The sequence below is a fragment of the Panulirus ornatus genome, chromosome 13 (genome assembly GCF_036320965.1).
Source record: "Panulirus ornatus isolate Po-2019 chromosome 13, ASM3632096v1, whole genome shotgun sequence".
In the NCBI taxonomy this organism is placed as follows: domain Eukaryota; kingdom Metazoa; phylum Arthropoda; class Malacostraca; order Decapoda; family Palinuridae; genus Panulirus; species Panulirus ornatus.
In genome coordinates this window covers 52,819,561-52,846,896 of record NC_092236.1, presented here as the reverse complement: position 1 = coordinate 52,846,896, position 27,336 = coordinate 52,819,561, and the positions used below count along the sequence as shown (strand labels likewise).

At 39.9% G+C, this 27,336-nt stretch overlaps 1 protein-coding gene across 6 annotated transcripts in view; it reads left to right on the top strand.

The window, feature by feature from the left end:
- LOC139752893 (uncharacterized) overlaps window positions 1-27,336 on the top strand; it is a 469,040-nt gene that overhangs the window by 394,044 nt on the left and 47,660 nt on the right. For all 6 annotated transcript variants that reach the window (XM_071668924.1, XM_071668928.1, XM_071668923.1 and 3 more), the window contains one exon: window positions 23,498-23,619. In XM_071668924.1, the coding sequence (XP_071525025.1) occupies window positions 23,498-23,619 (122 nt within the window). The remainder of the gene's footprint in view (window positions 1-23,497; window positions 23,620-27,336) is intronic.

Here is a 27,336-nt window from a genome sequence, read left to right as displayed (position 1 = left end):
AAGTTCGTAGGTGATGCTATTTACAGTCGAAGTCGCATGATCGCCAACACTGACAACAGGGGATGGAGATTGTCAGGCAAAATATCAATAGACTCGTGAGGGTAATAGAGGCATGTATGGCCCATAACCTTTCGTGATAGCTCGCCCCACATCCACATGAATTGTGCTGAAAGAGTCGACAAGCCGCTTGATATATGTTGAGACGAGAAGGGAGGATTTTTTTTTTACCTAAAGTGAGGGAGATTAGGTACAGGGAAAAGTCAGCAGCCATAGGCTCACCCTCTTCAGAAAAGAAAGATGTGGGACGCATGATTACAACTCTGAATTATATATATATATAATGAAGGTGTTGCTCAGGATAAAAAAGAAAAAAAAAAGAATTATAATGAAGGTGTTCGTTAGGATAAAAGAATTATGATAAAGGTGTTCGTCAGGAACAAAGCCAGGATCCAGGGGGGTACTAAAGCCTAGCCTGAAAAGCCATTAAAGGCCACTGTTCAAGGTTGGAACGTACTTCATGATGTGGGTAAATGACTAGTTCTTTGAAGCACAGAGCAGCAGATTAACTAGAGGATGTAACAAGGAGTTAGACAAGAGATGAGTCTGGGAGCATCAGGATAAATACTTCTGCTGGAGTAATAGAGTTGTAGACGAATGGAACAGTCTAAGCATCGAACATGGAACACGAACACATTAACGTTTTTGATATTGTAAACAAGGCAGAGAAGAGAGGTGCAGAGACAGAAAAATTCCCATTACAAATATTTAATGACCGAGAGGATGTGACACATACACAGTTATGTATGCAAAACACATTTGGACGCCATTCCCAGTAGACATTGGTGTGGGAGAAGCAAAACATAAATAAGAAGTGTTTTTAATCTTTAGGTTCTGATGTTGTTATGACTGCCCAAAAAGGTGTGTGTGTGTGTGTGTATGATTACATATTCATAATTACCTTTTTTGTGTGTGTTATAGAGAGAGGGAGTTTTACACTCGTGGGGCCCCGTCTTTTGAGTCTCTTACCTGTATGCAGTATTCCCCTCGTGCACCACTCATAAAGTATTTCTTTACATTTATCTTTATCAAGGTTTCTTGTTGAATACATGTTATGTCCTCTGGTTGTTCTGTCCTCACACATCTCGGCCTGAGATTCCCACCTGGTGGGTAATGGCTGTCACCTCGAGGGAAGACAGAGGGAGAGATATCGTAAATGCAAAATAAAAACTAAATTTATTTGAGCACTGCCATATAAGACTTACATTTTATTCAGAAAAAAATACCGGGAAACTATTTGGGGACACAGATGGGCTACTCCTCCCTTGTATATCTATATTCCCCTGACTTCATCACCACTTCCTATTGTACAACAAACACCCAAACAAATTAACATTACCAGATGTAGGATCACGTCTGTGGTCCTCCACCGTATTCTAGTGACCGGCACCAAGTCATTTTCACAGTCATCTTCTTAGAGCGTCTATAAGGGAGTAAAAGGGCGGGCAGGGAACATGCCGAAGTTCTAAACCAAAGCCTCGCTTCCTCAGGGAAGGGAGCTTGCAATGTTAGTCGCTTGTTTAGCGAAATAAATCGTACCCCGATTCAGAAATGTGTTGTATAAGCAGCGAATCATTACAAATTCTATGTTCGCTTCAGACCCGAGAAAACGCGAAGTATGATTGATGAAACAGGGTTTGAATTTTAAATAACATGCTCCACAACTTACTGAATCCTATTGATTCTTGTTTTGTTTTTCACGCAAAGCACTTTACAGGTAACGATTGTAGGGTCACGCAGTGGTGTCGCGACGATCATACAGTTCGGTGTAAAGAGACAGATTACGAACCTGTATGAATCACCGTCTTCGGACAAAGAACTCGAATAGAGTACTCGGCAAAAGAATTTATTCGAACGTCAGCGTTCGTCATACTGGGATATTTAAGGCAACCAGAGTACCTAAGATTGTTGCCTTTGGTCATCAGTTGTCGGATGATAAATTTTTGCGTCCTGGAGATGCTCTGTGAGGAAGGGAAAAAGAAAAATATACAGGTAATCAAAGAAGCTCCAAAAAGATGTCTAGGATTCCGCTTCTAAGATACGATGGGAGACTATGAATGTAAACACACACACACACACACTCGCACATGTACTGGTGCGTCATATACCTCCTTTGTCGCCATCAGCATCTGAGTAATATAAATGTTATGTGAGTAATGCCCATACTATTGTGATCCATTAGTATATTAGGCGTAGGTTCGAATCCCGGCCACGGCAGACGGCACACAATAAACCCAGCTCCCCTTTCGTAATATATAAAAGGTTAAGCCACGGTGCCAATAAGAGATGGGGCAACACGAGTGTAAAACTCCCAAGCCGTAAGACACCCATCGTTCATGAAGCAGTATATCTCGGTCATTAAACATCTGAGAAACATTAAGGCAAAGCGACATTTTGGCACCGAACATTCCGGGGGTAGCGTCATGCCGACACCCAAGTCCCACCCAGCTCAGACGTTTTTGCAGGGCAGACATGTCAAGTGCTGCGTCAGAATGAAAAAAAAAATGTAACCCCTCTTTAACACACCTTGAGCACGAGTTACGACCCTTGAGCACGAGTTACGACCCTTGAGCACGAGGTAAGAGCCTTGAGCACGAGGTAAGAGCACTGAGCACAAGGTGTGGCTCTTTTAAGCACTACGTTGTTATGACCCTTAGGTTTGATGGCCTGGCCTTTGACCTGGACTTAAAGGTGTCAAGTCAAAGACCAGCAGGCCATTATACTCGAAGGTCGTCCTTACCTGCTTTTAAAAAAGGCCGTACCTTCGTACTGAAAGGGTCGTACTTTCCTTAAAAAGGAGGTTACACCTTCGGTACTAAAGGGATAAACAAAAATGTGGCACCTTATATCACCTTTGCCTTATGTGGAAGTCTAGATGTACCACATTACCGCACGGGTTTCCACAGACAGAATATTTTTTTCCCACTGAGGAAACGTGATTTCCGTTGCTGTGGCGTCGCATCTGGCAAGCACCTGCCGCCAGTTGCCGTGTAAACAGACCAGTTGGCGAGAGGCGACCAGTATATTTTGCCAACGTCCCTAGTGGCGCCATCGTAGTATTTGGAGGGGCAGGCAACACAATACTTGTTTAGATTGGCTTGTCAACCAGTAGTTCTTCCTTTGTTTTTCTTCCTTTTTTTCCGGTCATTGCGAGATATATATATATTCCTTGAAGCTACTCCGAACTCTCTTGACTTGCTAGCCTAGCGTGCCAAAGGGTAAGAATTTAATATCATTGTAAAAGTAATTACGACCTTCATACAGAGCTCGAGTCTAATACTGTTCATGGTTATAATCTGGAAAAAAAAAGAATCCCAGTGAAGCCCATGTACCATAAATGATAATTTTAAGTTTTTAAATGGTCTAAACTACGCTACTGCAAAACGGCGTAGCACAAGTGGATGTAAAGTTATCGAGGTCTTGGCATACCCCCTTGTCATGCAACATGTAAATTTAGTTATTGATTAACCGGCTGACATCACCTTTGCAACGTGAATGACAACAGACCTGTTCTGCCGAACGTCAGGTGAGAAACATCACAGCCGCTATCAAATCACCTTTGACAATTGTCAGATGAAAACGTTGTATTCATATAGCTCTGTTGTGGGCGATTCAGTCGTCATGAAGTTTGTCAAAACGTACGTGCTCCTGCGTTCAACTTTGTGTAACATGAGCAAAGCTGTACAGTTCTTTGAAAACAGTAAAGCTAATTCAAGCAACATAAGTCTGTTGTTGTTCTTTTTGGACACTTTCCTTGTCTCGGTGGTGTACATACAAGTCATCAGTCAGGCACACAGCAGGTAGCGATCCGGATCTGCTGGGCTACGTGTGACACATAAAATCCAGAAAATTAATGGGGTATAGATGGATATCTTCAGACTTAACAAGTCGCTCAGACATCATAAGCACCCTGACGGTGTTTCTACATTTTGTTATGACAAGTCAAAGGTGTTTTATAATAAACATTCAGTCGTATTCCGGTGGAAAGCACCCCCCCCCCCTCTCTCTCTCTCTCTCTCTCTGAATATATATATATATATATATATATATATATATATATATATATATATATATATATATATATATACCTTATTAGATTTTAACAATTGGAGCGTGGGTAGCCTTTATTTTCCGGAGTTTACAACTGAAGCGTGGCCTAGCATTCACATCCCGGGATTTCCTGGTGAAGCGTGGGATAGCATTTACATCCCAGCTTTTACGGTTAGGGAGTGGATGGCGTTCATATGTCAAGATTTGCAGATAGAATGAGTAACATGGGTTATACAGGTGGAGTGAGTACGGCTTTCAGGTCCCAGATTAACAGGAGGATCGATTGCAGCATTTACAGCCTGGTAGATATAGTAGGTAACGTTACACACTTCGGAATTCATAGCCTAAATTTTTTACGTGGCGTTAATAACTCAGGATTTCTTTAAGTGTAATGTTGACATTTACGTCCTAGGATGTACAGCTTTGAATCACGTCCTCAGATTTTCTGCTTTAATTGAAAGATTCTGCTGGTTTGATCTTACGCGATGATTTCCTGTATTACTCGTTACTTTTAATGAATCTCTGAACATCTCTTGTTCCTTGTGGTGGCTGAGTATTGTCAGCCCGTCTTTCTGCCGCCCATGGTTAGGTAAGGTAAGAAGGGGTTGGAGGAGACAAATGATCTAGGAACCTCTTTAGATCGTGAAGTTACACCAGAGGAAGGGATGGTATCACCTCGTGTCGGATCCGACCCCTTGTATTAGCTTCGTGATGCGCTTTGCTCACTCTCGTGTATTTATTTTATTCGAGATGCCACCTCGCTGCTTGTCCTATATACCCTCTAAAGTACCTATGTATGAAGAGGAAGATTACGGTATACATGTATGTCAGTTTTGACAAGAACACTGCCAGTTTTAACATGTTTTGCTCTCAGAGAAATTTATAACTTTAACTCGAACCACTTTAGTTAGTTTTAACTTAGATATGCTAGCGGCCTTAGGACAGAGCTCTGTTGGGCGCCACTTAGCCACTCACACCGTCTGAAAATGACACATGTGTATGTGTTCCTTCCTCCCGGAAAGGTAGATTTCGATCTATGTAGAATCTTTTTTTTTTTCTTTTTTAAGCACACCTACCTAAGCTCCTAATCATTTTCCTTAACCCGTTTCGGCTGTCCAAAGACATAAGACTCCACCCATCTCTTTTATCAAGGCCGACGTTCAAGTCTTGCGAAATCCAGTAAATTTGAAATGCATAACTATACACTCTAGAGACCTGTGCTGCCTCACGTTTAAGAAGTTTCCAGTTTCAATGTCGCTTTCAGCAACAGTTTCTCTCTTCCACTCCCATGTTACCAATCGCTCACCTAGAAATTTTCTGAAACACCATCTGCATTTCTTGAAGCAAAGGGTTCAGCACACTCGGGGTTTACATAGGACGAGAAACTTCAGGAGCCATGTGCCATATGTCTCTCTCTCTCTCTCTCTCTCTCTCTCTCTCTCTCTCTCTCTCTCTCTCTCTCTCTCTCTCTCTCTCTCTCATCCTACTGTATTCATTCCTTTCTCCCTTACGCTCTCCAGACCCTGCCTATAACTCTTGCGCTTCCTGCGTCATCTTCACATTGCACCTCTGCTTTTTCGTGGCAGAAAGCCTTTTGGACAGATGTTTGACCACACCTCCTTAACATTTACCTCACGTCCTTCAGTACCATAGGTACCACCTGCTGATTCCCTCCCTCGTCCCCCTTGACCTCCATCGCCAGTGGTAACCACATGTTAAACTCGTTCTCTCCGTCCCCCTGACCACCACCATCTACTAAACATCCTTTCGTAGATTATACAAGACGTCGCTCAGCACTTCACCGTACTCAGACCCTAGGAACCAGCAGCCTCCCTGGTTATATTTTCAAAATCCAGTACTGCAACCATGTGTGTGTGTATGTGTGTGTATTTGCGCGTGTGTGTGTTTAGTTTGTATGTATATACATATGAGCGTGTTTGTGCCAGTTTGTACACGGTAGTGAGATGTATTACTCAAGTCTCCGGTGAGGTGTGAAGATCAGGGGTTGATACGTAGGTAGAGGGCTGATCCTGTCTGATGGGACGACATGTATAAAGGAAGACGCAGCTGAGAGCTGGGTAATGCCAGGGGGTTACTTGGGCGGTGCTCACGGCGTGGGACTGACTGAGCTGATAACGAAGGACGATGGTAACTGAGGGTAAACTATAGATGATGTGAAGTCTACCTCTAGCGCTAAGGAGGATCCATCTGCTGTAAAAGGGATCCTGAGTGTGCTTGAAGAGCATAGATAGAGGATTCTTAAAATATTTGTACATGAAGGTTTGGTCGTCACTAAATATGAAGGGCTTATGTGTTTTCTGTGAATTGAGGGTTGATATTTTTTGAAAAGACTAAGGGTTGTCATGTTCTTTAAGGATAGAAGGTAGAATGTCTTCTAGAAATAGAGGGTTCGTATGTTCTCTTAAGAAGACGAAGGCTTGTTACGTTCTCTTAAGAAGACGAAGGCGTGTTACGTTCTCTGAAGACGAAATGTTGGCATGTTTTTTAGGGAAGGAGGGTTAATGTTTCCTGAAGCGACAAAGGGGTTATCATGTTCATGTAAGGACAGACGCCTTGGTACAGTCTCTAGAAGTAGAAGATTGGTAATATTTTCTAGAAATGGAGGTTGACATGTTCCCTAAAATAGAGGATTGGTGTGTTCTCTGTCCCCTTTAAATGGAAGGTTGGTATGTTCCCGAAAATGACGGTTGGTTTATTGTATGAAAATGGAGTACATGGGAAGGACAGATGAAGGGCCTGATGATCCATGATAAATTATCAGCAGGAAGACATTGATTGTATCCTGATGTCCCATTATTGACCATGGTAGTAAAGCATAGGGCGCCTTCCCTCTCATCGAGATCCCTCTGTCACATGACAAGAAAAACGCACAGGAGGAACGCCAGTATGTAAACACGGAGAGACTACACTGTCTTGGAGGTTTTATAGGAAAGTGTGAACAAGTTCTTTACTCCGACTCCAGTGTACTTCATCGGACAGGAGGGTTAACTTTGGAAATAGAAAAAAGAAACTAGTTTAGTATTGCAATACAATAGATTTCGATTGTTTCCCGTCTTATAATAAGCGTGGTTGCTGATAAAGGATGTCATTGAAGTATATGTTTAACCTTGGTTTATAAGGGTATCGAGTCCTTAGCGTTGATAACGACTGATGTTATTTTATTCCAGATTTTTAAAACTCTACAGCTAAGAAAAAAAATGCCCGTCGTTGCATCTCTTTCCTTTTAACTTCATATCGTTATTTCTGGTCATCGAATCTCTATCTAATTTGAAAAAGAAAAAATCTACGTATGCTGTGGTATCAGCAGTATCTGGTATTTTGTAAACTTATAGATCACGTAGCGTGAACTCTTCAATAGAAAATAATTTTCGATTTTTTAAAGTCTTTCTTCATAAGGTAACAATTATTGTTGTCTTATCTGAACCTGTTCAATTTTTTCCTTTGTCTTTGATCTGGTAAAGGTTGGTTTGCTCTCCAAAATATGTTCTCTTCAAAGGAAGGTTGATATGTTTTCTAAATACGTAATTGGTAAGTTTCGTGTCATGCCATTGATGGTGATTTCAAAGCATTATCAACTAATTTCGAATCGAGTTCTTTGAACGTGTGGGTCGTAGCCTAAGTCCATATAATTCACAACGTTGTGTTAGCCATTCATCCCTTAAGTTTATGGGTATTCAAAGACGTGTCATGAACAGAGTTTTTTCCCGAAATTGATACTTTCAATATGTGGTTGTGTTTAAACACACTCAAGGTGTCGACAGTGAGTTCGTAGTCATAATGTAAGGTTTGGCCGAGGACAATATATAAGTTGTCTCTATAAACTCTCTCCTGTACTTGGTTATCACCATAATTCGACTGTGATGATGGGGTTACTCGGGAAAAAATTAATATTCCTTGTCATTATTCCTTTCTGTTGTTCATCTCTCTCCTTTGCCATTGCAGTCCACAATTTCGTTAGCTTGTGTAGTCCGTTTTCGAAGAATCATAAATTGTTTGCAAAGAAAACTCCAAAAAGGAGTGAATACTTCACAGGTGGAGTTAAAACCACCCACATAATCATCGTCTAATAAGTGACACACACACATGACATCATGTTATCTTGGTTCAATAAAGAAATAACTTTATGATTTTGCAAAGCATCAGGGGTAAGAATGATTTTTGTGACCGTAAGTAAATCAAGCAATAGCGGTAAAGTCGGCATCTGCCGCTCGTTTCTACTTCACTAGCAGTAGGAAGGGAGTGTTGGGGGCATATGAAAATGGAGTGTTGGGGGGCATATGTAGTCTAAGCTCCTTGAGGAATTCGATTGAGTTTTGTCCAGTCAGTCATTAAAATTAGGGGGAGTAACTGACATTTTTTTTTTTTTTAGGTCTTATGAGAGCAAGTTTTAAGCTTAAGTTGTCTTATTTGATGGCTGTGAAGAGTTCGTTATCGCTCTCCAAAATTCCTTACCATTATTCATATTTCCAGATCAGTATGTGGGAGAAGTTACACCTGTTCCTTTTGAACCAACTTTTCTTCTGTTTCCTTCTTTTAATTCTCGGTCATATCTGGTTGATTCAATACTTTCCCCTTGGTCATACTTCATGGGTTAATCTTTCCGAGATGTATCAAGTTTCCTTTCCGTCATATGAACGTTTTGGTACAGATTTTATCCTATGCGTAAGTCTTAAGATTTCGTGTTTCTGTTGCGTCTCCGCATGCGCAACGATAGCTTAGATTTACGTAATCGTGTGACTAACATGGTTACTAATTTTGTCGCACGACTCAGCACATCTTCAGCTATGTCAGTGTTTGTCTCAAGAAGACCCCCGTACCTGATTGGTGCACTCGAACTGAAGGCGAACAAGGGCTGTGTAAAGTATAACTTGTTGCTCTGTGTGGTGTCACTGACTTTCTTATAAGGTCCATGACTGAATTAGTTGTGTTTGCCTTTTTACAAATATGTTCTTCATATGAAAGGCTGGTTATTGTCTGTCATGTGACTCATATCTTTTTGTTGATCTTATGTTCTGACCATAATCGAGTTATTTCGTACGCAGAAATCGAAATCAGTTAAATTCTAGTGTATTCAGCAGTTTTTTGCTCGGCTCCTGTAAGTTTTATCGATCTTACTGTTGATTACCTCTCTGGCAAGCTATGAAATACAACCAAGTCCCTTTTTCTGTTATTCTCCTCAGTTTCTTTTCCTGCTGGGAATATTGATGTACGGTAGAAGTAACCCAAAAGATTTTAAAATGCCTTCAGAGTGAAGATAATCCTCCTATTAACCCAACAAGTTCAGTTCTCACAAGTTGTGACGATAATCCTCCTAGTAACCCCACAAGTTCAGTTCTCGCAAGTTTACCTTCAACATTTCCCTCGTTTTCTATACCTGTGAGAATTGGCGTCCCATCATGGCTATGAAGTAAGCGTCCAAGTGCGGAGAATCGGGAGGAATAGGCCGACTCTGTGTCAATTTCCCCGGCCGTACCGTTGTAAGTATGCCTCCCGTGCGTATTCTGTCACCCCCTACTGTTGGGCCATCACGTGCTTGGCCGGCTGACGCCGTCCTGGCCCCAGAGGTGCCCCAGGAGAGCTGGAAGAGGAAGGTAATGTCTGGGAAGCGGCGGCGCCGCTCTTGTTGACATGGTAGCGCGACATGCCGTTCATTACCCGAGCCGCGCAGTCCTCCGGCCTTGATTTTCCTTCCCACACTCACCATTTCCCATAAGCTCGGGCAGTTTGCAGTGTGGCGTATGTGATATTTAGGAGGTTTAGATGTCATTGCAAACGAGTATTTCAAATCGACCTTTGGGTCTCTTGGAAGAGCTTGGTTCCAATGAGAAGTGGGAGGCCCCAATGTCTGTTCGAGGTAGCCCCGGTGGTGCTCGAGCTGGCCAGCGTGCGCGGATTTTTATTTTGTTACATGGATCCCATGCTGGATTAATCTGAGAACCTAAGGGAGTATATGTTCAAGCAATATAACCCAATGATGTGGTAAATTATGCCTTAAGTATAAGCATAATTACCGTAGACACAACAGAAAAGGTAGGCTAATCTTATGATAGGCAAAGGTTATTTTGCCGACTAGTTTCCATCGGCACATTAAATGATATTTTGCAGATTAGGCATTAGTGGGTCATACATTTCTTTGATAACCATCTTGTAAGTGCTGGTAGTCAGATTATACTAATACCACAGCAGTATCATAGAACAGTATTACTCAATTTCTAGAGGTAATAACATTGCATAAACTCTGATTACACTTATATGGAAATCCTTTTTGCATCCGCTTTCACCAAGCTTTATTTGAATATGATATTATATATCAAAGATTTGTTGTTATTTGTTCCCAGTATAGGCATTACATTCCCTGACAGAATTTCATTTTAGTCACCGTGCATGTACCAAACCTTAAGTAGTTTGCCTTACGGCTGGGACTTGTATTGTCATGATCGTTGAGGGTGAATTGATGTACAGAAATGCTCGCCTAAGACTTTGATAGTTGGCTTTAATCTGCTGGACCTGTCACCCATCATGTAAAGTTCTCATTTTTTCAAATCTCAGTTGCATGAAGCAAAGTTTCTGCTTGTCTGTTTGTTATGAAAGTTTCTGGTTGTCTGTTTTTACCCCAGGGCTGTAAAATTGCAGTTCTCCTGTCATGGGCTCTTTGTACTGCTTGCTCCTGGGGATTGCAGTGCCAGCCATTACAAACTTGTCATACAAGATCAATTCAGGTAGTGGCAGATTTTTTTAGAAGAGTTCACTGCAGTGTATAACAGTGAAATCATTGCAACATATAAATGTTGCAACTTTTCTATTTAGTATTTGCTACAGATAAAAGTGTCCACCTTTCTATCCATTAGGATAAGACATCCCTGCTCACATATTTCAATTTTCATGGAAAACAGTGGGTATTTCATTATCACGGATATAATTTTGCCATGATAACGCCATTGTAGGGGAGACCAAGAGCTTCGTTAACTCACATGAAAAAGTACCTTTAGTCCAGCGTTCTATGATGGATGACGTAAAACTTTATTCAAAGGAAATGAATGTTAGCATTGACTATATGAATTTCACAATGTGTAATTTAACAAACGGAACCATTGGCACAGGCACTGGTATCACATTCCTAAACATTTTCCGAGGCATGTTGGGGAGAAACATGCTTTGGCCTTTGGTAATTTTTGAACCCGATCACATGTGAATTGGAACCATTCCATGCAGCCATCACAGTCAGCTTGTATTTCTTCCACAGAATCTCTGGTTTTCTGTCACCCATACACTGTGAATGTATTTTTCTGACTTCCCAATGCAGCTACAACCTTTCTTTATCCTTCTTTAGTAAAGTATGGATGAATTCTCTGTATAGTAATACAGGCTGTTACTCTTCAGATAACATTGAAAAAAGGTATATGTTGTGCGTTAGAAGTTAGGTGAAGTTTTTGCAGGGCCATTGATTTTTGTGTTTCATTCATTTTACCCCACATTTTCCCTGATTATCATAGCCCAAACCTCTCTCTCCATTATTAATATTATTGAATAATAATTGATGCTCCAAATCACTCTCCCTGTCTAAATCACTGATGCTGGTTGTGAGAAATCTGTTGTTATGCATTTCTTCTAAATCAATACCTTACTTCTGTTTCCCCCTAAACTGGAACATTACAGTAAATAGCTTGATAGTGAGATGGGCTCCGGAGACTAGTGAAAATGAGGGGCTGATTATTGTAAGAGTGGTGAAACACATGTGGAAATCAACAGAACCTATGAAAACCTCACTTTCTGTAGCAGCTGAGATTCATAATAGAAACATTTCAGCATCTTTGTAATCTGGTACTAGGGACTTCTTGTGGGGAAGCTGTTGGTGTTAGTGCCAGCAGCCACAAGGTTTGGTATCTGGAATGATTTCATATTTTGGCGGTAGGTGCAGCATTCAGTTCAGTGGTGTGTTTAGTAAATTTCATCCATAACACTGAAAATTTATATAAATCATAGTTGCTATGGGATATGAAGAGAGAGTCGGCGGACTTCAGTTCAGTTATGAAAAGTTAGGGAGAGGATACTGTAAAAAATGACTCGGAAAGTAGAAGTCAGAAAGACATTACATATTCAGGTCTGGAGACACGGAGAGATGGGGAAAAGTGATTATCCAGGAATTCACCCAATGTCTAAAGTCTGTAGATACTTTATGAAGGAAATTTGTGTTTAGCAATTTGCAATTTTTATGATCTTGAAATATACTGATCATTACTAGATGAAGAATTTATTTGACCCATTATGATGAATTTATTTGACCCATTACTATGAATATCGGCATGCAACAGGGACAATAAGGTATATACCTGAGAGAATCACAACACATGCCATCACAGTCAGCAAAAGTGGTCAAACATGTATATTATGCTTGATCATAAGGTCAGATGGAGGTGAAAGATATCTGGTAGATGAAGAAATGGTGCTCTCTGCTCTAAACAAAATGAAAATGGAACTTAATCTGCTATACCTGGCTCCACAGAGCATGACATTAATACCGACCCCCTGCCCAAAGAAATGTGGTAAACCCCTCAAATAGGCTGACATACATGGATCCAGACCACACAAAAATAACAAAATCCTCTTCTTAGTTGGTCATCTGACCAAAATACGTACACACACACACACACACACACACATATATATATATATATATATATATATATATATATATATATATATATATTTATATATATATATATAAATATATATATATATATATATGCGTGTAGGAAGAGAGGAAAGTGATTGGCTCTCAGTGAATGTAGGTTTGCGGCAGGGGTGTGTGATGTCTCCATGGTTGTTTAATTTGTTTATGGATGGGGTTGTTAAGGAGGTAAATGCAAGAGTTTTGGAAAGAGGGGCAAGTATGAAGTCTGTTGGGGATGAGAGAGCTTGGGAAGTGAGACAGTTGTTGTTCGCTGATGATACAGCGCTGGTGGCTGATTCATGTGAGAAACTGCAGAAGCTGGTGACTGAGTTTGGAAAAGTGTGTGGAAGAAGAAAGTTAAGAGTAAATGTGAATAAGAGCAAGGTTATTAGGTACAGTAGGGTTGAGGGTCAAGTCAATTGGGAGGTGAGTTTAAATGGAGAAAAACTGGAGGAAGTGAAGTGTTTTAGATATCTGGGAGTGGATCTGGCAGCGGATGGAACCATGGAAGCAGAAGTGGATCATAGGGTGGGGGAGGGGGCGAAAATCCTGGGGGCCTTGAAGAATGTGTGGAAGTCGAGAACATTATCTCGGAAAGCAAAAATGGGTATGTTTGAAGGAATAGTGGTTCCAACAATGTTGTATGGTTGCGAGGCGTGGGCTATGGATAGAGTTGTGCGCAGGAGGATGGATGTGCTGGAAATGAGATGTTTGAGGACAATGTGTGGTGTGAGGTGGTTTGATCGAGTGAGTAACGTAAGGGTAAGAGAGATGTGTGGAAATAAAAAGAGCGTGGTTGAGAGAGCAGAAGAGGGTGTTTTGAAGTGGTTTGGGCACATGGAGAGGATGAGTGAGGAAAGATTGACCAAGAGGATATATGTGTCGGAGGTGGAGGGAACAAGGAGAAGAGGGAGACCAAATTGGAGGTGGAAAGATGGAGTGAAAAAGATTTTGTGTGATCGGGGCCTGAACATGCAGGAGGGTGAAAGGAGGGCAAGGAATAGAGTGAATTGGAGCGATGTGGTATACCGGGGTTGATGTGCTGTCAGTGGATTGAAGCAAGGCATGTGAAGCGTCTGGGGTAAACCATGGAAAGCTGTGTAGGTATGTATATTTGCGTGTGTGGACGTATGTATATACATGTGTATGGGGGGGGGCCATTTCTTTCGTCTGTTTCCTTGCGCTACCTCGCAAACGCGGGAGACAGCGACAAAGTATAAAAATATATATATATATATATATATATATATATATATACATATATACATATATATTCATACATATTCACCATTTCTCGCGTTAGCGAGGTAGCGTTAAGAACAGAGGACTGAGCTTTAGAGGGAATATCCTCATTTGGCCCCTTCTCTGTTCCTTCTTTTAGAAAAAGTAAAGCTGGAGGGAAGGATTTCCAGCCCCACGTATTCGCAGCATGTCGTAGAAGGCAACTAAATGGGTAGGGAGCAGGGTGCGGGAAATCTTCCCCTCTCGTCTTTAATTTTCCAAAAGAAGGAACAAGAGTAGGGGGCTAAATGAGGTTATTCCCTCAAAGGCTCAGTCCTCTGTTCTTAATGCTACCTCGCTAATGCAGGAAAAGAACAGAGAAGGGGGCCAGGTGAGGATATTCCCTCAAAGGCCCAGTCCTCTGTTCTTAACGCTACCTCGCTAATGCGGGAAATGGCGAATAGTATGAAAAAAAAATATATATATATATATAGGGGAGAAAGAATACTTCCCACGCATTCCTCACGTGTCGTAGAAGGCGACTAAAGGGGATGGGAGCGGGGGGGCTAGAAACCCTCCCCTCCTTGTATTTTAACTTTCTAAAAGGGGAAACAGAAGAAGGAGTCATGCGGGGAGTGCTCATCCTCCTCGAAGGCTCAGATTGCGGTGTCTAAATGTGCATGGATGTAACCAAGATGAGAAAAAAGGAGAGATAGGTAGTATGTTTGAGGAAAGGAACCTGGATATTTTGGCTCTGAGTGAAACGAAGCTCAAGGGTAAAGGGGAAGACTGGTTTGGGAATGTCTTGGGAGTAAAGTCAGGGGTTAGTGAGAGGACAAGAGCAAGGGAAGGAGTAGCACTACTGAAACAGGAGTGGTGGGAGTATGTGATAGAGTGTAAGAAAGTAAACTCTAGATTGATGGGTGATTATTGGTGCATATGCAGCTGGGCATGAGAAGAAAGATCATGAGAGGCAAGTGTTTTGGGAGCAGCTGAATGAGTGTGTTAGTGGTTTTGATGCACGAGACCGGGTTATAGTGATGGGTGATTTGAATGCAAAGGTGAGTAATGTGGCAGTTGAGGGAATAATTGGTATACATGGGGTGTTCAGTGTTGTAAATGGAAATGGCGAAGAGCTTGTAGTTTTATGTGCTGAGAAAGGACTGGTGATTGGGAATACCTGGTTTAAAAAGAGAGATATACATAAGTATACGTATGTGAGTAGGAGAGATGGCCAGAGAGCGTTATTGTCCTTAACCAGGGCATGTGAAGTGTCTGGGGTAAACCATGGAAAGGTTTGTGGGGCTGAGATTTTGGTGCATGACACATGACAGCTAGAGTGTGAATGAATGTGGCCTTTTTTTGTCTGTTTTCCTTGCACTACCTCGCTGAAGCAGAGGGATAGCAATGCTCTTTCTTGTGTAGCTCCAGGAAAGGATGAAGGCAAGCAAGTATGAATATGTACATGTATATGTATATATTTATATGGCTATGTATATGTATATATATGTGCGCGTATGAGCGTTTATGTATATATATATATAGTGATATATATATATATATATATATATATATATATATTTTTTGTCTCCCACGTTTGCGAGGTAGCGCAAGGAAACAGACGAAAGAAATGGCCCAACCCACCCCCATACACATGTATATACATACGTCCACACACGCAAATATACATACCTACACAGCTTTCCATGGTTTACCCCAGACGCTTCACATGCCCTGATTCAACCGACACTGACAGCACGTCAACCCCGGTATACCACATCGATCCAATTCACTCTATTCCTTGCCCTCCTTTCACCCTCCTGCATGTTCAGGCCCCGATCACACAAAATCTTTTTCACTCCATCTTTCCACCTCCAATTTGGTCTCCCACTTCTCCTCGTTCCCTCCACCTCCGACACATATATCCTCTTGGTCAATCTTTCCTCACTCATTCTCTCCATGTGCCCAGACCATTTCAAAACACCCTCTTCCGCTCTCTCAACCACGCTCTTTTTATTTCCACACATCTCTCTTACCCTTACGTTACTTACTCGATCAAACCACCTCACACCACACATTGTCCTCAAACATCTCATTTCCAGCACATCCATCCTCCTGCGCACAACTCTATCCATAGCCCACGCCTCGCAACCATACAACATTGTTGGAACCACTATTCCTTCAAACATACCCATTTTTGCTTTCCGAGATAATGTTCTCGACTTCCACACATTCTTCAAGGCTCCCAGAATTTTCGCCCCCTCCCCCACCCTATGATCCACTTCCGCTTCCATGGTTCCATCCGCTGCCAGATCCACTCCCAGATATCTAAAACACTTTACTTCCTCCAGTTTTTCTCCATTCAAACTTACCTCCCAATTGACTTGACCCTCAACCCTACTGTACCTAATAACCTTGCTCTTATTCACATTTACTCTTAACTTTCTTCTTTCACACACTTTACCAAACTCAGTCACCAGCTTCTGCAGTTTCTCACATGAATCAGCCACCAGTGCTGTATCATCAGTGAACAACAACTGACTCACTTCCCAAGCTCTCTCATCCCCAACAGACTTCATACTTGCCCCTCTTTCCAAAACTCTTGCATTCACCTCCCTAACAACCCCATCCATAAACAAATTAAACAACCATGGAGACATCACACACCCCTGCCGCAAACCTACATTCACTGAGAACCAATCACTCTCCTCTCTTCCTACACGTACACATGCCTTACATCCACGATAAAAACTTTTCACTGCTTCTAACAACTTGCGGGAGACAGCGACAAAGCAATAATATATATATATATATATATATATATATATATATATATATATATATATATATATATATATATATATATATATTTTTTATTTTTTTTTTTTTTCATACGATTCGCCATTTCCCACGTTTGCGAGGTAGCGTTAAGAACAGAGGACTGGGCCTTAGAGGGAAAATCCTCACCTGGCCCCCTTCTCTGTTCCTTCTTTTGGAAAATAAAAAAAAAAAAAAAAAAAAAAACGAGAGGGGAGGATTTCCAGCCCCCCGCTCCCTCCCCTTTTAGTCGCCTTCTACGACACGCAGGGAATACGTGGGAAGTATTCATATATATATATATATATGTTGGGGATGAGAGAGCTTGGGAAGTGAGTCAGTTGTTGTTCGCTGATGATACAGCGCTGGTGGCTGATTCATGTGAGAAACTGCAGAAGCTGGTGACTGAGTTTGGTAAAGTGTGTGGAAGAAGAAAGTTGAGAGTAAATGTGAATAAGAGCAAGGTTATTAGGTACAGTAGGGGTGAGGGTCAAGTCAATTGGGAGGTGAGTTTGAATGGAGAAAAACTGGAGGAAGTGAAGTGTTTTAGATATCTGGGAGTGGATCTGTCAGCGGATGGAACCATGGAAGTGGAAGTGGATCATAGGGTGGGGGAGGGGGCGAAAATTTTGGGAGCCTTGAAAAATGTGTGGAAGTCGAGAACATTATCTCGGAAAGCGAAAATGGGTATGTTTGAGGGAATAGTGGTTCCAACAATGTTGTATGGTTGCGAGGCGTGGGCTATGGATAGAGATGTGCGCAGGAGGATGGATGTGCTGGAAATGAGATGTTTGAGGACAATGTGTGGTGTGAGGTGGTTTGATCGAGTAAGTAACGTAAGGGTAAGAGAGATGTGTGGAAATAAAAAGAGCGTGGTTGAGAGAGCAGAAGAGGGTGTTTTGAAATGGTTTGGGCACATGGAGAGAATGAGTGAGGAGAGATTGACCAAGAGGATATATGTGTCGGAGGTGGAGGGAACGAGGAGAAGAGGGAGACCAAATTGGAGGTGGAAAGATGGAGTGAAAAAGATTTTGTGTGATCGGGGCCTGAACATGCAGGAGGGTGAAAGGAGGGCAAGGAATAGAGTGAATTGGAGTCATGTGGTATACAGGGGTTGACGTGCTGTCAGTGGATTGAATCAAGGCATGTGAAGCGTCTGGGGTAAACCATGGAAAGCTGTGTAGGTATGTATATTTGCGTGTGTGGACGTGTGTATGTACATGTGTATGGGGGGGGGGTTGGGCCATTTCTTTCGTCTGTTTCCTTGCGCTACCTCGCAAACGCGGGAGACAGCGACAAAGTATAAAAAAAAAAAAAAAAAAAAAAAATATATATATATATATATATATATATATATATATATATATATATATATATATATATATTCTTTTTTTTTATATATAAATTGCACTTCGGTAGGAGTTCATGCAATTTCATTTTACGTAATTTTTCTCTACATGTGGCACAACATGTTTCATGGAGACAATCCACCCCATTAGGTGTGTTGATAAATAGAGAATTTGATCATTTGTCCTTTAAAATCTACAGGAAGCCTGCCAACTCTGAGAGTTATAATCATTATATCTCCGTACATGATTCTCCTAAAAAAAAATGTCTGTAGTTATGTCTGTGTTTTTAAGAGCACTACAGATATGTGATCCTGTGGGCCTGGTCGAGGAATGCATTCATATTAGACATATCTTTAGGCAGTTATGTTATCCCAATTTGTTTGTGAACAAAGCTTTCTGGAAAGCTAGGAAGGCATTTTTATGCCTCTTGCAACAAAAATGTGACAGATAAGGATGTCTGAATATTTAGTGTTGCCCTATTCTCCCAACTTGCTAATCTAAGATATTCTAAAGAAAACTGTGCTTGCAGTGTTGCTTTCCAGTACAATAACACTATGAGTACGTCCTTAATGAATAGTAGGCCAAATCATGCAACAATAGGGAGTGTTTACACTCAAATGCAAGGCATGTAAATATATTTATATAGGCCAGACAGGTATAACTGTCACAGGGTTGTTGTTGGCACCATCATTCAGTAGGCAGGGATGACGACAAAAATGTGTTTGCTAAACATTGTCATTGTCATCTATGGGGTGATCACACCCCATAGATCTCGAGAATCCTGTTATATTATACCCCTCTACTTAATTGCTAATACTAAGAACTTTAAATTGTCCCGAGTGCAACTGTACATTGACTACTGTATGATGGTTCATCTTTTGTGAATGATCATGAACAGAGATAGAATGCAATATTGTTAATGATAGGCATATTTTTTCATTGCTCTTGGATGTTGAGGCTAGAAACAATGTTGTAAATTATTTATCAGTGAACATCAGTTAATGAGGGCAAGTTTAATTGGATGAATTTATTTGAGGTCTGTGATGTGCACAGATCCCCCTTCCCACACCCCAACCCCCATATGATATTTAACTGAAGCTCTGTGTGGTCAACTGAGTATTTACTATGATACACCAGGACAATAGTAACAAGTTAAAACCGAGGTGGTTAAGCAACTAGACTTGTATTATGCATAGATTAATGTTTCATTCCATAATATTTCATGAGCAGAGGTACATTATGCATCACAATTCATCTAACATGCCAGCTTTCTGCATATAAATTGTAATATTTATCATTTTTCATTAGTTTAGATATATGGTAAAATTAAAGCTATTAAATGATAAGCTTTCAATGTATGGAGCTCTCAGAATTTTTAGGTTTTGATAGGTTGATGCAATATTATTCAAAGCAAATGAGAACAGATGCTGTTACTGATTATGATTATCATTGGTATTGAAGGTAATGCTCCATGTGTTGGTACAACAGTTTACAAAGTTTACAGAGCTGCCATCCATTATGTGTTAGCCATATTTAATGCTTTTTTTAAGATAGATACGGCAGTATGATTTTTTTTTTTTTTTAATTCAGGTTGTATCTTCATTTATTCTACATGTATTATGTATGTAATGTATGGGAAGTTCACAGGGGTGCACTGTTCATTATATACTGTACAGTATCATCACACATGCTAGTATTAATGCAGTGGACAAAGTAATTTGGACGTTGGTCAATTTCTGACCATTTCTCAGAAATGACCGCACAGATTGTTACATGGTTGGTCTTACCATCTGATCATATCTTTAGCTTGTGTAACCAGGCTAGTCCTACTCCTAGGCCAGCCCCTCCTGAGACTTCAGAAAGTCACACAAAATTGTCGTGTATAGAAGTGGATAAGAAATTATGAGACCCCTTCCATATATTGCTGCTCTTCAAAGTAGTATAATTTGATATGCTACAAGAGATACTGCTATGTTTTGTGAAGCCCTCAGTGATGGCAAGCTGTCCATCACCTGAACAGCTCAGTTATAGAGAAAAGTGCAATCAACGACCAGATGAGGATCTCATCTTGGGGAATGATGTTAAAAACTTTCTCACAACAAAAGCATTCTCATCAAAACAGAAGGAAGAATTCTTCACATCATTCCAGAAATACTTTGGCCGTGCATGTAATTATGAGCTCAGAAATTCCCCCTGAAGAATGAGTTGATTCAGAATGCAAGTGTTGCTGACCCAAGGAAGAGAATGGATGCAAAGTTTGCATCAGTGCTCTACTTTGTGAAGAAATTCCACTTCATGGAAGAGCAGTTAGATGAACTTGAACTTAAATTTGCTCATTACAAGGTAAATCAGCTTGAAGGTGTGTACCTTGACCAAAGAGCTGATGAGTTGTGGGTGGCTGTTTATAACTAAGAGACAGGTCTTCTTGTACGAAAAAGTATGTACATCTTCCCAGAATCATATTTGATATCCTGTCAGTTGCTCACAGCATTGCTGAAGATGAGAGAATTTTCAGTCTGGTAAGGAAAAACTCCATTGAATTTAACCTAAGTCTTGGCATACAAACATCAGATTTCCTCACACAGATAGTATATAGCTATGCTAAAAAACAGTTGTCATCAAGTGAAGTTCAGTATAAGGCTTCTGGAGAAGTGCAAACAGGCAACCACTGCTTATAACAAAAAGCTTTTTAGCCAGGGCTGAATATGTGTGGACAAACAAACATTAGAACTTATGTTGACATAGTTCAAGGACCAAAAATGAAACACTACTGACGAGACACTGTTGGTTTTAAAATGAACAATTTTGGACTATCTGTAAGTAGATTAACAAATGGAGATGACACCTTGAGCACTTGACATCACAATTTCCTGTATTGAAAGTGCAGCCTGTATTGCATGTCGTTGTAAGTTTCATTTTGCAAAAAAGAAAAATCTCTTTGCTCAAAATTTCTTGTTTCTGCCTTTTTTTTTTTCCTGGGTTGGCAGCACTGGGATTATCAGAAGTGTGTTCATTTGATACATTTCAGTATCCTGCTTTGGGGTTTTAATATCTTTGTTTGCAGCAAGATGAAGGCCCTGGAATATTTTTGATTTATTACACTTGTTTCCATGCCCCTTTCAAACAGCACATTGATGTTTTATTGAGAATCATATATTTTTGATGGATGAGGTTTTCACTTCTAATATTCATGTCATCTGCTTTATTTCATATTTTGAATGTTATTGAGACTAAGAACTCTTGAGCTTGATTAATCACAGGGAGTAGGTTATCAGATTTTTTATTTTACATAAACCTGCCATATCATTGACATTGATTCTTTCATATAGGTAATACTTGATGTCTCTTGATTTTCATATGGACAGACTCCACGAAGTCTGTACATGAAAATTGCTGTGAGAGTATCATCAAGGATCTTTGAAATCATGCTATTGTGATCAAACAACTGTGAGAGGCAGGTGCCTGGGATTTTGAAGGTTTGCAGTCTTTAGGTGTGCAGATTAATTCCATGAAGTTAGTCTTCTCAGTTCTTGATAGATTTGATTATTATAACAACCTATGACAGTTTAAGTGCTTTCGGTCTTTGATTGTTTAATTTCATTTTTCTCTTTTTTTTTTGTCTTCTCTTTTTCCCCCATGGTAGCATAGGCTCTATGTCAGAGCATTATAAGAGTCTTCTTGATTTTCTTTTTGTTTGATGTTATTGGTATGGGGCTCCATGATTACCAGGATCCAGTAGGGAAGAAGTCGTCTGATAATAGAATTTGATGAGGAGATGGTTTAGATATTTTGTTTTGATGAGGTGCGTGTTAGTTCTCTAAAGACTGATTCCTAGCTTCTTGACTAATTAACTCATCTTTTCACAAAATGAGAAGGGATTTTGTAGTCTAAGGGAGTGTGAAGGGTGGTTGATAAACAAAAAAGGGTGTAGTTATGAAATTTTGTGGTGGGAATGAAAATAGGATTATGTAAAATCATTTGCAAGAGAGAGTGATTAGAATTTCAGAAGTATTGAAAGAAGTACAAAAAATTTGAGGAGCAGATAGCAAGGTGATGAAAGAGAAGTGATGCGGATGAATGACTGATATCAAGCTCAAGAAGATTGTAGGACATTTCGTAGCTGTTTGAAAAGGGCAAGCTGTAGCATCTGAAGTCCAAGAAGTGGGTTCGATTGTAGGAGTGGATGTGCAGAACAGATTGAATATTGATTGAGTATTAGAGGTGTAGATTGAAGATGGATGGAGAGGTATATGCTTAAAGCTGTAAGTGGAGAGATCACTATGGAGGGTAAGGTTTGCAGGGATGTCAGGGGTTGCTATTTATTGTTTGACCTTAATGCATGAATATAATATGCATTTCTTAGAAGAGAATGACAAAGAATGCAGACAGGGGATTTACTCTGATCAGGATGTGGATTAGAAGAATGGAAAAAGGATGTTAAGCTGTGGATTAGAGAGTGGTTATAAAAGTGAAAGTTAGAATGTGGTGTTAGCAGGGTTGTAAACTTTCATAGGGATAAAAAGAGTTTCCCTATTATTTGTCTTTTTGTATAATTAATGCCTGTATAAGGTGTGCATCTGTAAGTGCTTAGTCTATCCCATGTACATAGAAATAGAGTTATGGAGTTAGATATCTGTAAGATTGGAGTGTTAAAGTGATTTGGGCTCATGGGAAGTTCAGAATATGAAAGGTGGCTGAGAAAGTATTTGTGTGACATGATTTGGAAGAAGTGGAATGATAATACTGGAGTGAATGAGTGTGCCTGTGTCAGGATGAGGTCAGTCATCTGAATTTTGTTACGATACAGTTATGTGAGACAATCTTTTACACAGCTGAGGTAGTTTTGAAATGCAGAAAGACTGTAATCATAAAGTTTTGACAGGAAGGAATGCGAGGTGCCAGCTGAAAAAGGAGTTTACTCTGATACATTTCATTGATGCATTGGTGTTTTGCAAGGAGATGAATATGCTGCAAGGGGTTTAGATTAGATATTTGATATCTGGCAGTACTGTTGATAACACAAGTGTTAAAGAGAATGGGTTGGGAAATATAAAGACCTGATAATAACAAAGAAATGTTAGCATGAATAAAGGAGTTCAATGAATATAGGTACGGGAGACTCATGAAAATGATACGATAAGTAAGCAAGTTAGTGTGAAAGGGGTTATGTTGGAAATACTTGTTGATCAGTGGTTATGGTGTTTGAAGAAGGTTCTACATTCGCCACTTTTATTTTATTACTGGAATGAGCATTTGGGACATAGATAGATAGACCATTGTTTCTTGTGTCTAATGAAAGTTGGTGTTTCAGCTGCTGTTGAATGACGTGCTGGGTGTGGGGCTGCAGGTGCTGGACTTCTCCATGAGCTATATGCCCAGCCCTGTTCAATACGTGCCCTTTCCTACACCATCACCAACATATCAGCCACCCACGTAGGTGTCTTTCTTCCATTTTCAAGGAGTAAAACGCTTTATTGCGATGATTTAAACGTAGCGTGTCGTGATACAAATATCATGAAGCAGATTTTCATGATACAGTACTTGGTGTGCGGAATTCTTGTCACTTTGACTGAACTTAAATGCATTGCATTGATTGCCGTTGGTCAGGCTGTATTTTGATTTTTAAGTTTCATGAATATTTTCAGTTTTAAAGGTTTCGTCACCAAGATGCTAGCATTAAATCCAACAGAATGCATTTTAGCATCAGATAACTAACCCTGAGCCTTTAAGTAAATACAGCAAATCAGTGATGGTTTTATTCAGTTTGGCATGAAGTTATGATTTTGTAGTGGTTCTAAACTTAATTTTATGCACTGGAGCATGTGTTGCACAAATCAGTGCTTATTGCAGTCAATCACATTGTAATTTTTGTTGTCTGTAATGCATTTTTATGCAGCTACTATTGTAGTGTTGGATATAGAGCATAAAGTGGAATCACCAAATCATATGTTTAGGAAGCATTGAGTAACCTCAGTGAGTGTTACTTGATGCATGTGAATACATTTTTTACATTGTGTGTGATAGCTACATTCCTTTCTATATACGTATTTGATTTCTGCAGCGACAGATTCCTATCCTATTTAGGTTCTTCATGGTACCCTTGTCACTGAACTAGATGTCATGTTGTCATAGTGGGTTGCAGAAAGACAACATTGGTGTTAGTCTTTTTTTTTTTTTTTTTTTTTTTTTTTTTTTTTTTTTTTTGAGCCATATAGTTATTAAGTTATTCTCATACGTGACTGGAATGCAGGACATACCATGGAAACTGTAGGGTATCCTGCTCTTTTTTTAGCAGAAGATGTCTCCATGCATATTCCCCCTGCAATCCAAGCAGAATGATGTCCATTTAATGACTGGAACTTTGTAGATCAGTTTCTGTTTTTTCTTCTCACTTCTTTAAAGTGAGATACTTTTTCTTCATGAGATTCCATGAAATAGATATGTTGATGTTCCACTTGCTTCTCTGTCGGAGTAGATACCATTTCTCTATCCTAACCAGTCATTTAAACTTTTTTTTTTTTCCTGGTAACATAATACCTTTTATGAGGAACAGCCAAACTCGTAAATTATGCTTAAAGTCTGACTTTTTCAGGAAGACTTGAATTGCTTTTTCTCATGTTGTCATCATTATGTATACTTATGACTTAGTATTCCAGTACAGCAGTGCATTAGATGTCTCACATTTGTGCCTATTATGACCAGGAAGAAAACAGGACAGGAGTAGAGTATATCCATCCAAACGTTGACTGTTCCTCAGTTACTTGTTCAGGGTTTGTCATGGTTACAGGAGGGGAAAATAAAAAGACCATTCTTGGTTATGCACTTTTCATCTGAATGGTGTGGGTGTGGTTATTGGTGCATGAGTTATAATAGTAAACATGAAATGGGAAGATGCAGTTAGTGAGATATCTTCAACACTGTGGGATACCCTGCTGAGTACTAAAACACCACAGGAGTAAATAGCATTACTACAGAAGCAATCCAAACAAGCAGCAGGCATATACCAGTGAAATGAATGAGCTAAAGGTCGAGAGAAGAATGAGAACAAAATCTGTGTAGGAGGCAAAACATAATTGCAGTCATATAAGAGCCATAGCTTTCCCAGCAAAGAAAAGACATCATCATACAAATTGACAGACATATACCATAAGCTTAAAAGTTCATGTGAAATGGGAAGAAAAAATGAAAGAGCCATAGGTGTAATAGGAAGCAGCCCAAAATACATTTATGCATATGCAAAATGCAGATCAGTGAGCACAAACTCTATTGTCTCTTTAAGAAGAGATGAGGGCATGTACACGGTAGACTGTCAGATGAGTGAGATACTGAAAATGTTGTATGAATCACTATTCATTGAACCAAAAACCACAGAAGTTTAACAACCCAACTGACTTTCCCAAACAGAAATCCCTTGTTAAAATATAGCAGCTCTCACCACCACACCACAGGATCCTCAGAATAGCCATTGAGAACATGAACCATGCCTGGACCAGTCTCTTGGAACTGTCTTTTTAAAGAAATGCAAAACATGTTTTACATGAGCATTTGATATCCTGTGGGAAAAAGTTTACTCTGTGGCATCATCCCTGTAAGTCTGGAACTCTCACATTGCCCCACTCCACACAGGGAAACAAATCATTTCCAAAAGACTAACAGACAGTAGCAATGCCATCACACTGTTAAAGTTTTTGAGACTCCTTAGTTGTAAACTGACTGCTTTTATGGGAGTCTAATAATCAGCATAAGCCAGGACAAAAGAGATTGAGAGTGGAAAAATCATGCCTGATTCTTATGACCTCAACCAGTATAAGCTTATATAGACAATAAATGGTGACATGGTTGCATAAGCATTTGATGAATGTGTCTATGGTGTCATTGCATGTAAGATGGAAAAGAATGGAGTAACTGGTAAAATTGGAAACCACGATACTAAAGGAGGCCATTTTCAGTACCTCCACAGTAAAAAACCCAGTCTTCCAAGAACTGCACTTGCACCTCATTTGTTCTTTCTTATATTATGACTTGGCAGAGACAAGAATCACAGTTTCGTATCATCCTTTGCAGATGATATTGGAATTGACATGAAAATCATGCCAATAGAAGACTGAAAATCAACAGACTGGCAGGAATAGGGTTATCTGAGCACTGAAAACAACTTGCTTTTCAGTTTGAGTGACCTCCAACTTCTTTTGTACGAGTAGAGTGAATAGATAGAGTATTACACAATATGGGGTGGACACACCCACTATCATATCACAGTTGACCAGTGTGAAAGACTATGTAGTAATTATGTTTGATGTCCTTACCTGCTGTGAATAAAACAAGGCGACAGTTCCCTCTTCCAAAAGAGATGGTAGGATGGATCTTGTGGTTATTCAAGTTTAGAGATAATACCAGTGCTAATCTGAGAGGTAATACCATTGCTAATCTGAGAGGTAATACCAGTGCTAATCTGGGAGGTAATACCAGTGCTAATCTCACAAACAGAACATTGCCTTATACTAAGATCTGCGAGATGAGCAAAATTGCAGATAACCATGTTGACACCATAAAGGAGCTGAAGTATTTAGAATTACTGAAATTGCTTAAGTACTCTGGAATGGTCACAGGAGAATCCTCGAAGGTATTGTCTCGAACCCTTGCTCTAAACTAATTCCCTATTAGTATGTGTACCATGTAAGACTTAAGAATATTATCCCTAAAGATGTGATAAGAACAAAAAGAGAAAATGCCTTGAACATATGGAACCTAAGCATTGTATTCAGCACTGCTTGCAGACATCACAAACAGTTTAGGGTGCATTGTAGAGAATTTTAAGGAGGCCCCCAAATTAGTATTTACTAGATGTACTAGACCAGCCAGGCTGTGATGGCTACATGGGGCCTGTGGGCTGCGACTTGTAGCTGCTTGGTCAACTAACATCTTAACTCAGCTGCTTGGCCTGCAATTATTATTTGTGTGTCGCAGGGATAGTTTTATACTCATGTTGCCCTGTCTTTTAATGTTAAATGTATCAAGTCCATGTCTTTACTCAAGTATATATATATATATATATATATATATGTATATATATATATATATATATATATATATATATATATATATATATATATATATATATAATATATATATATATATATATATATATAT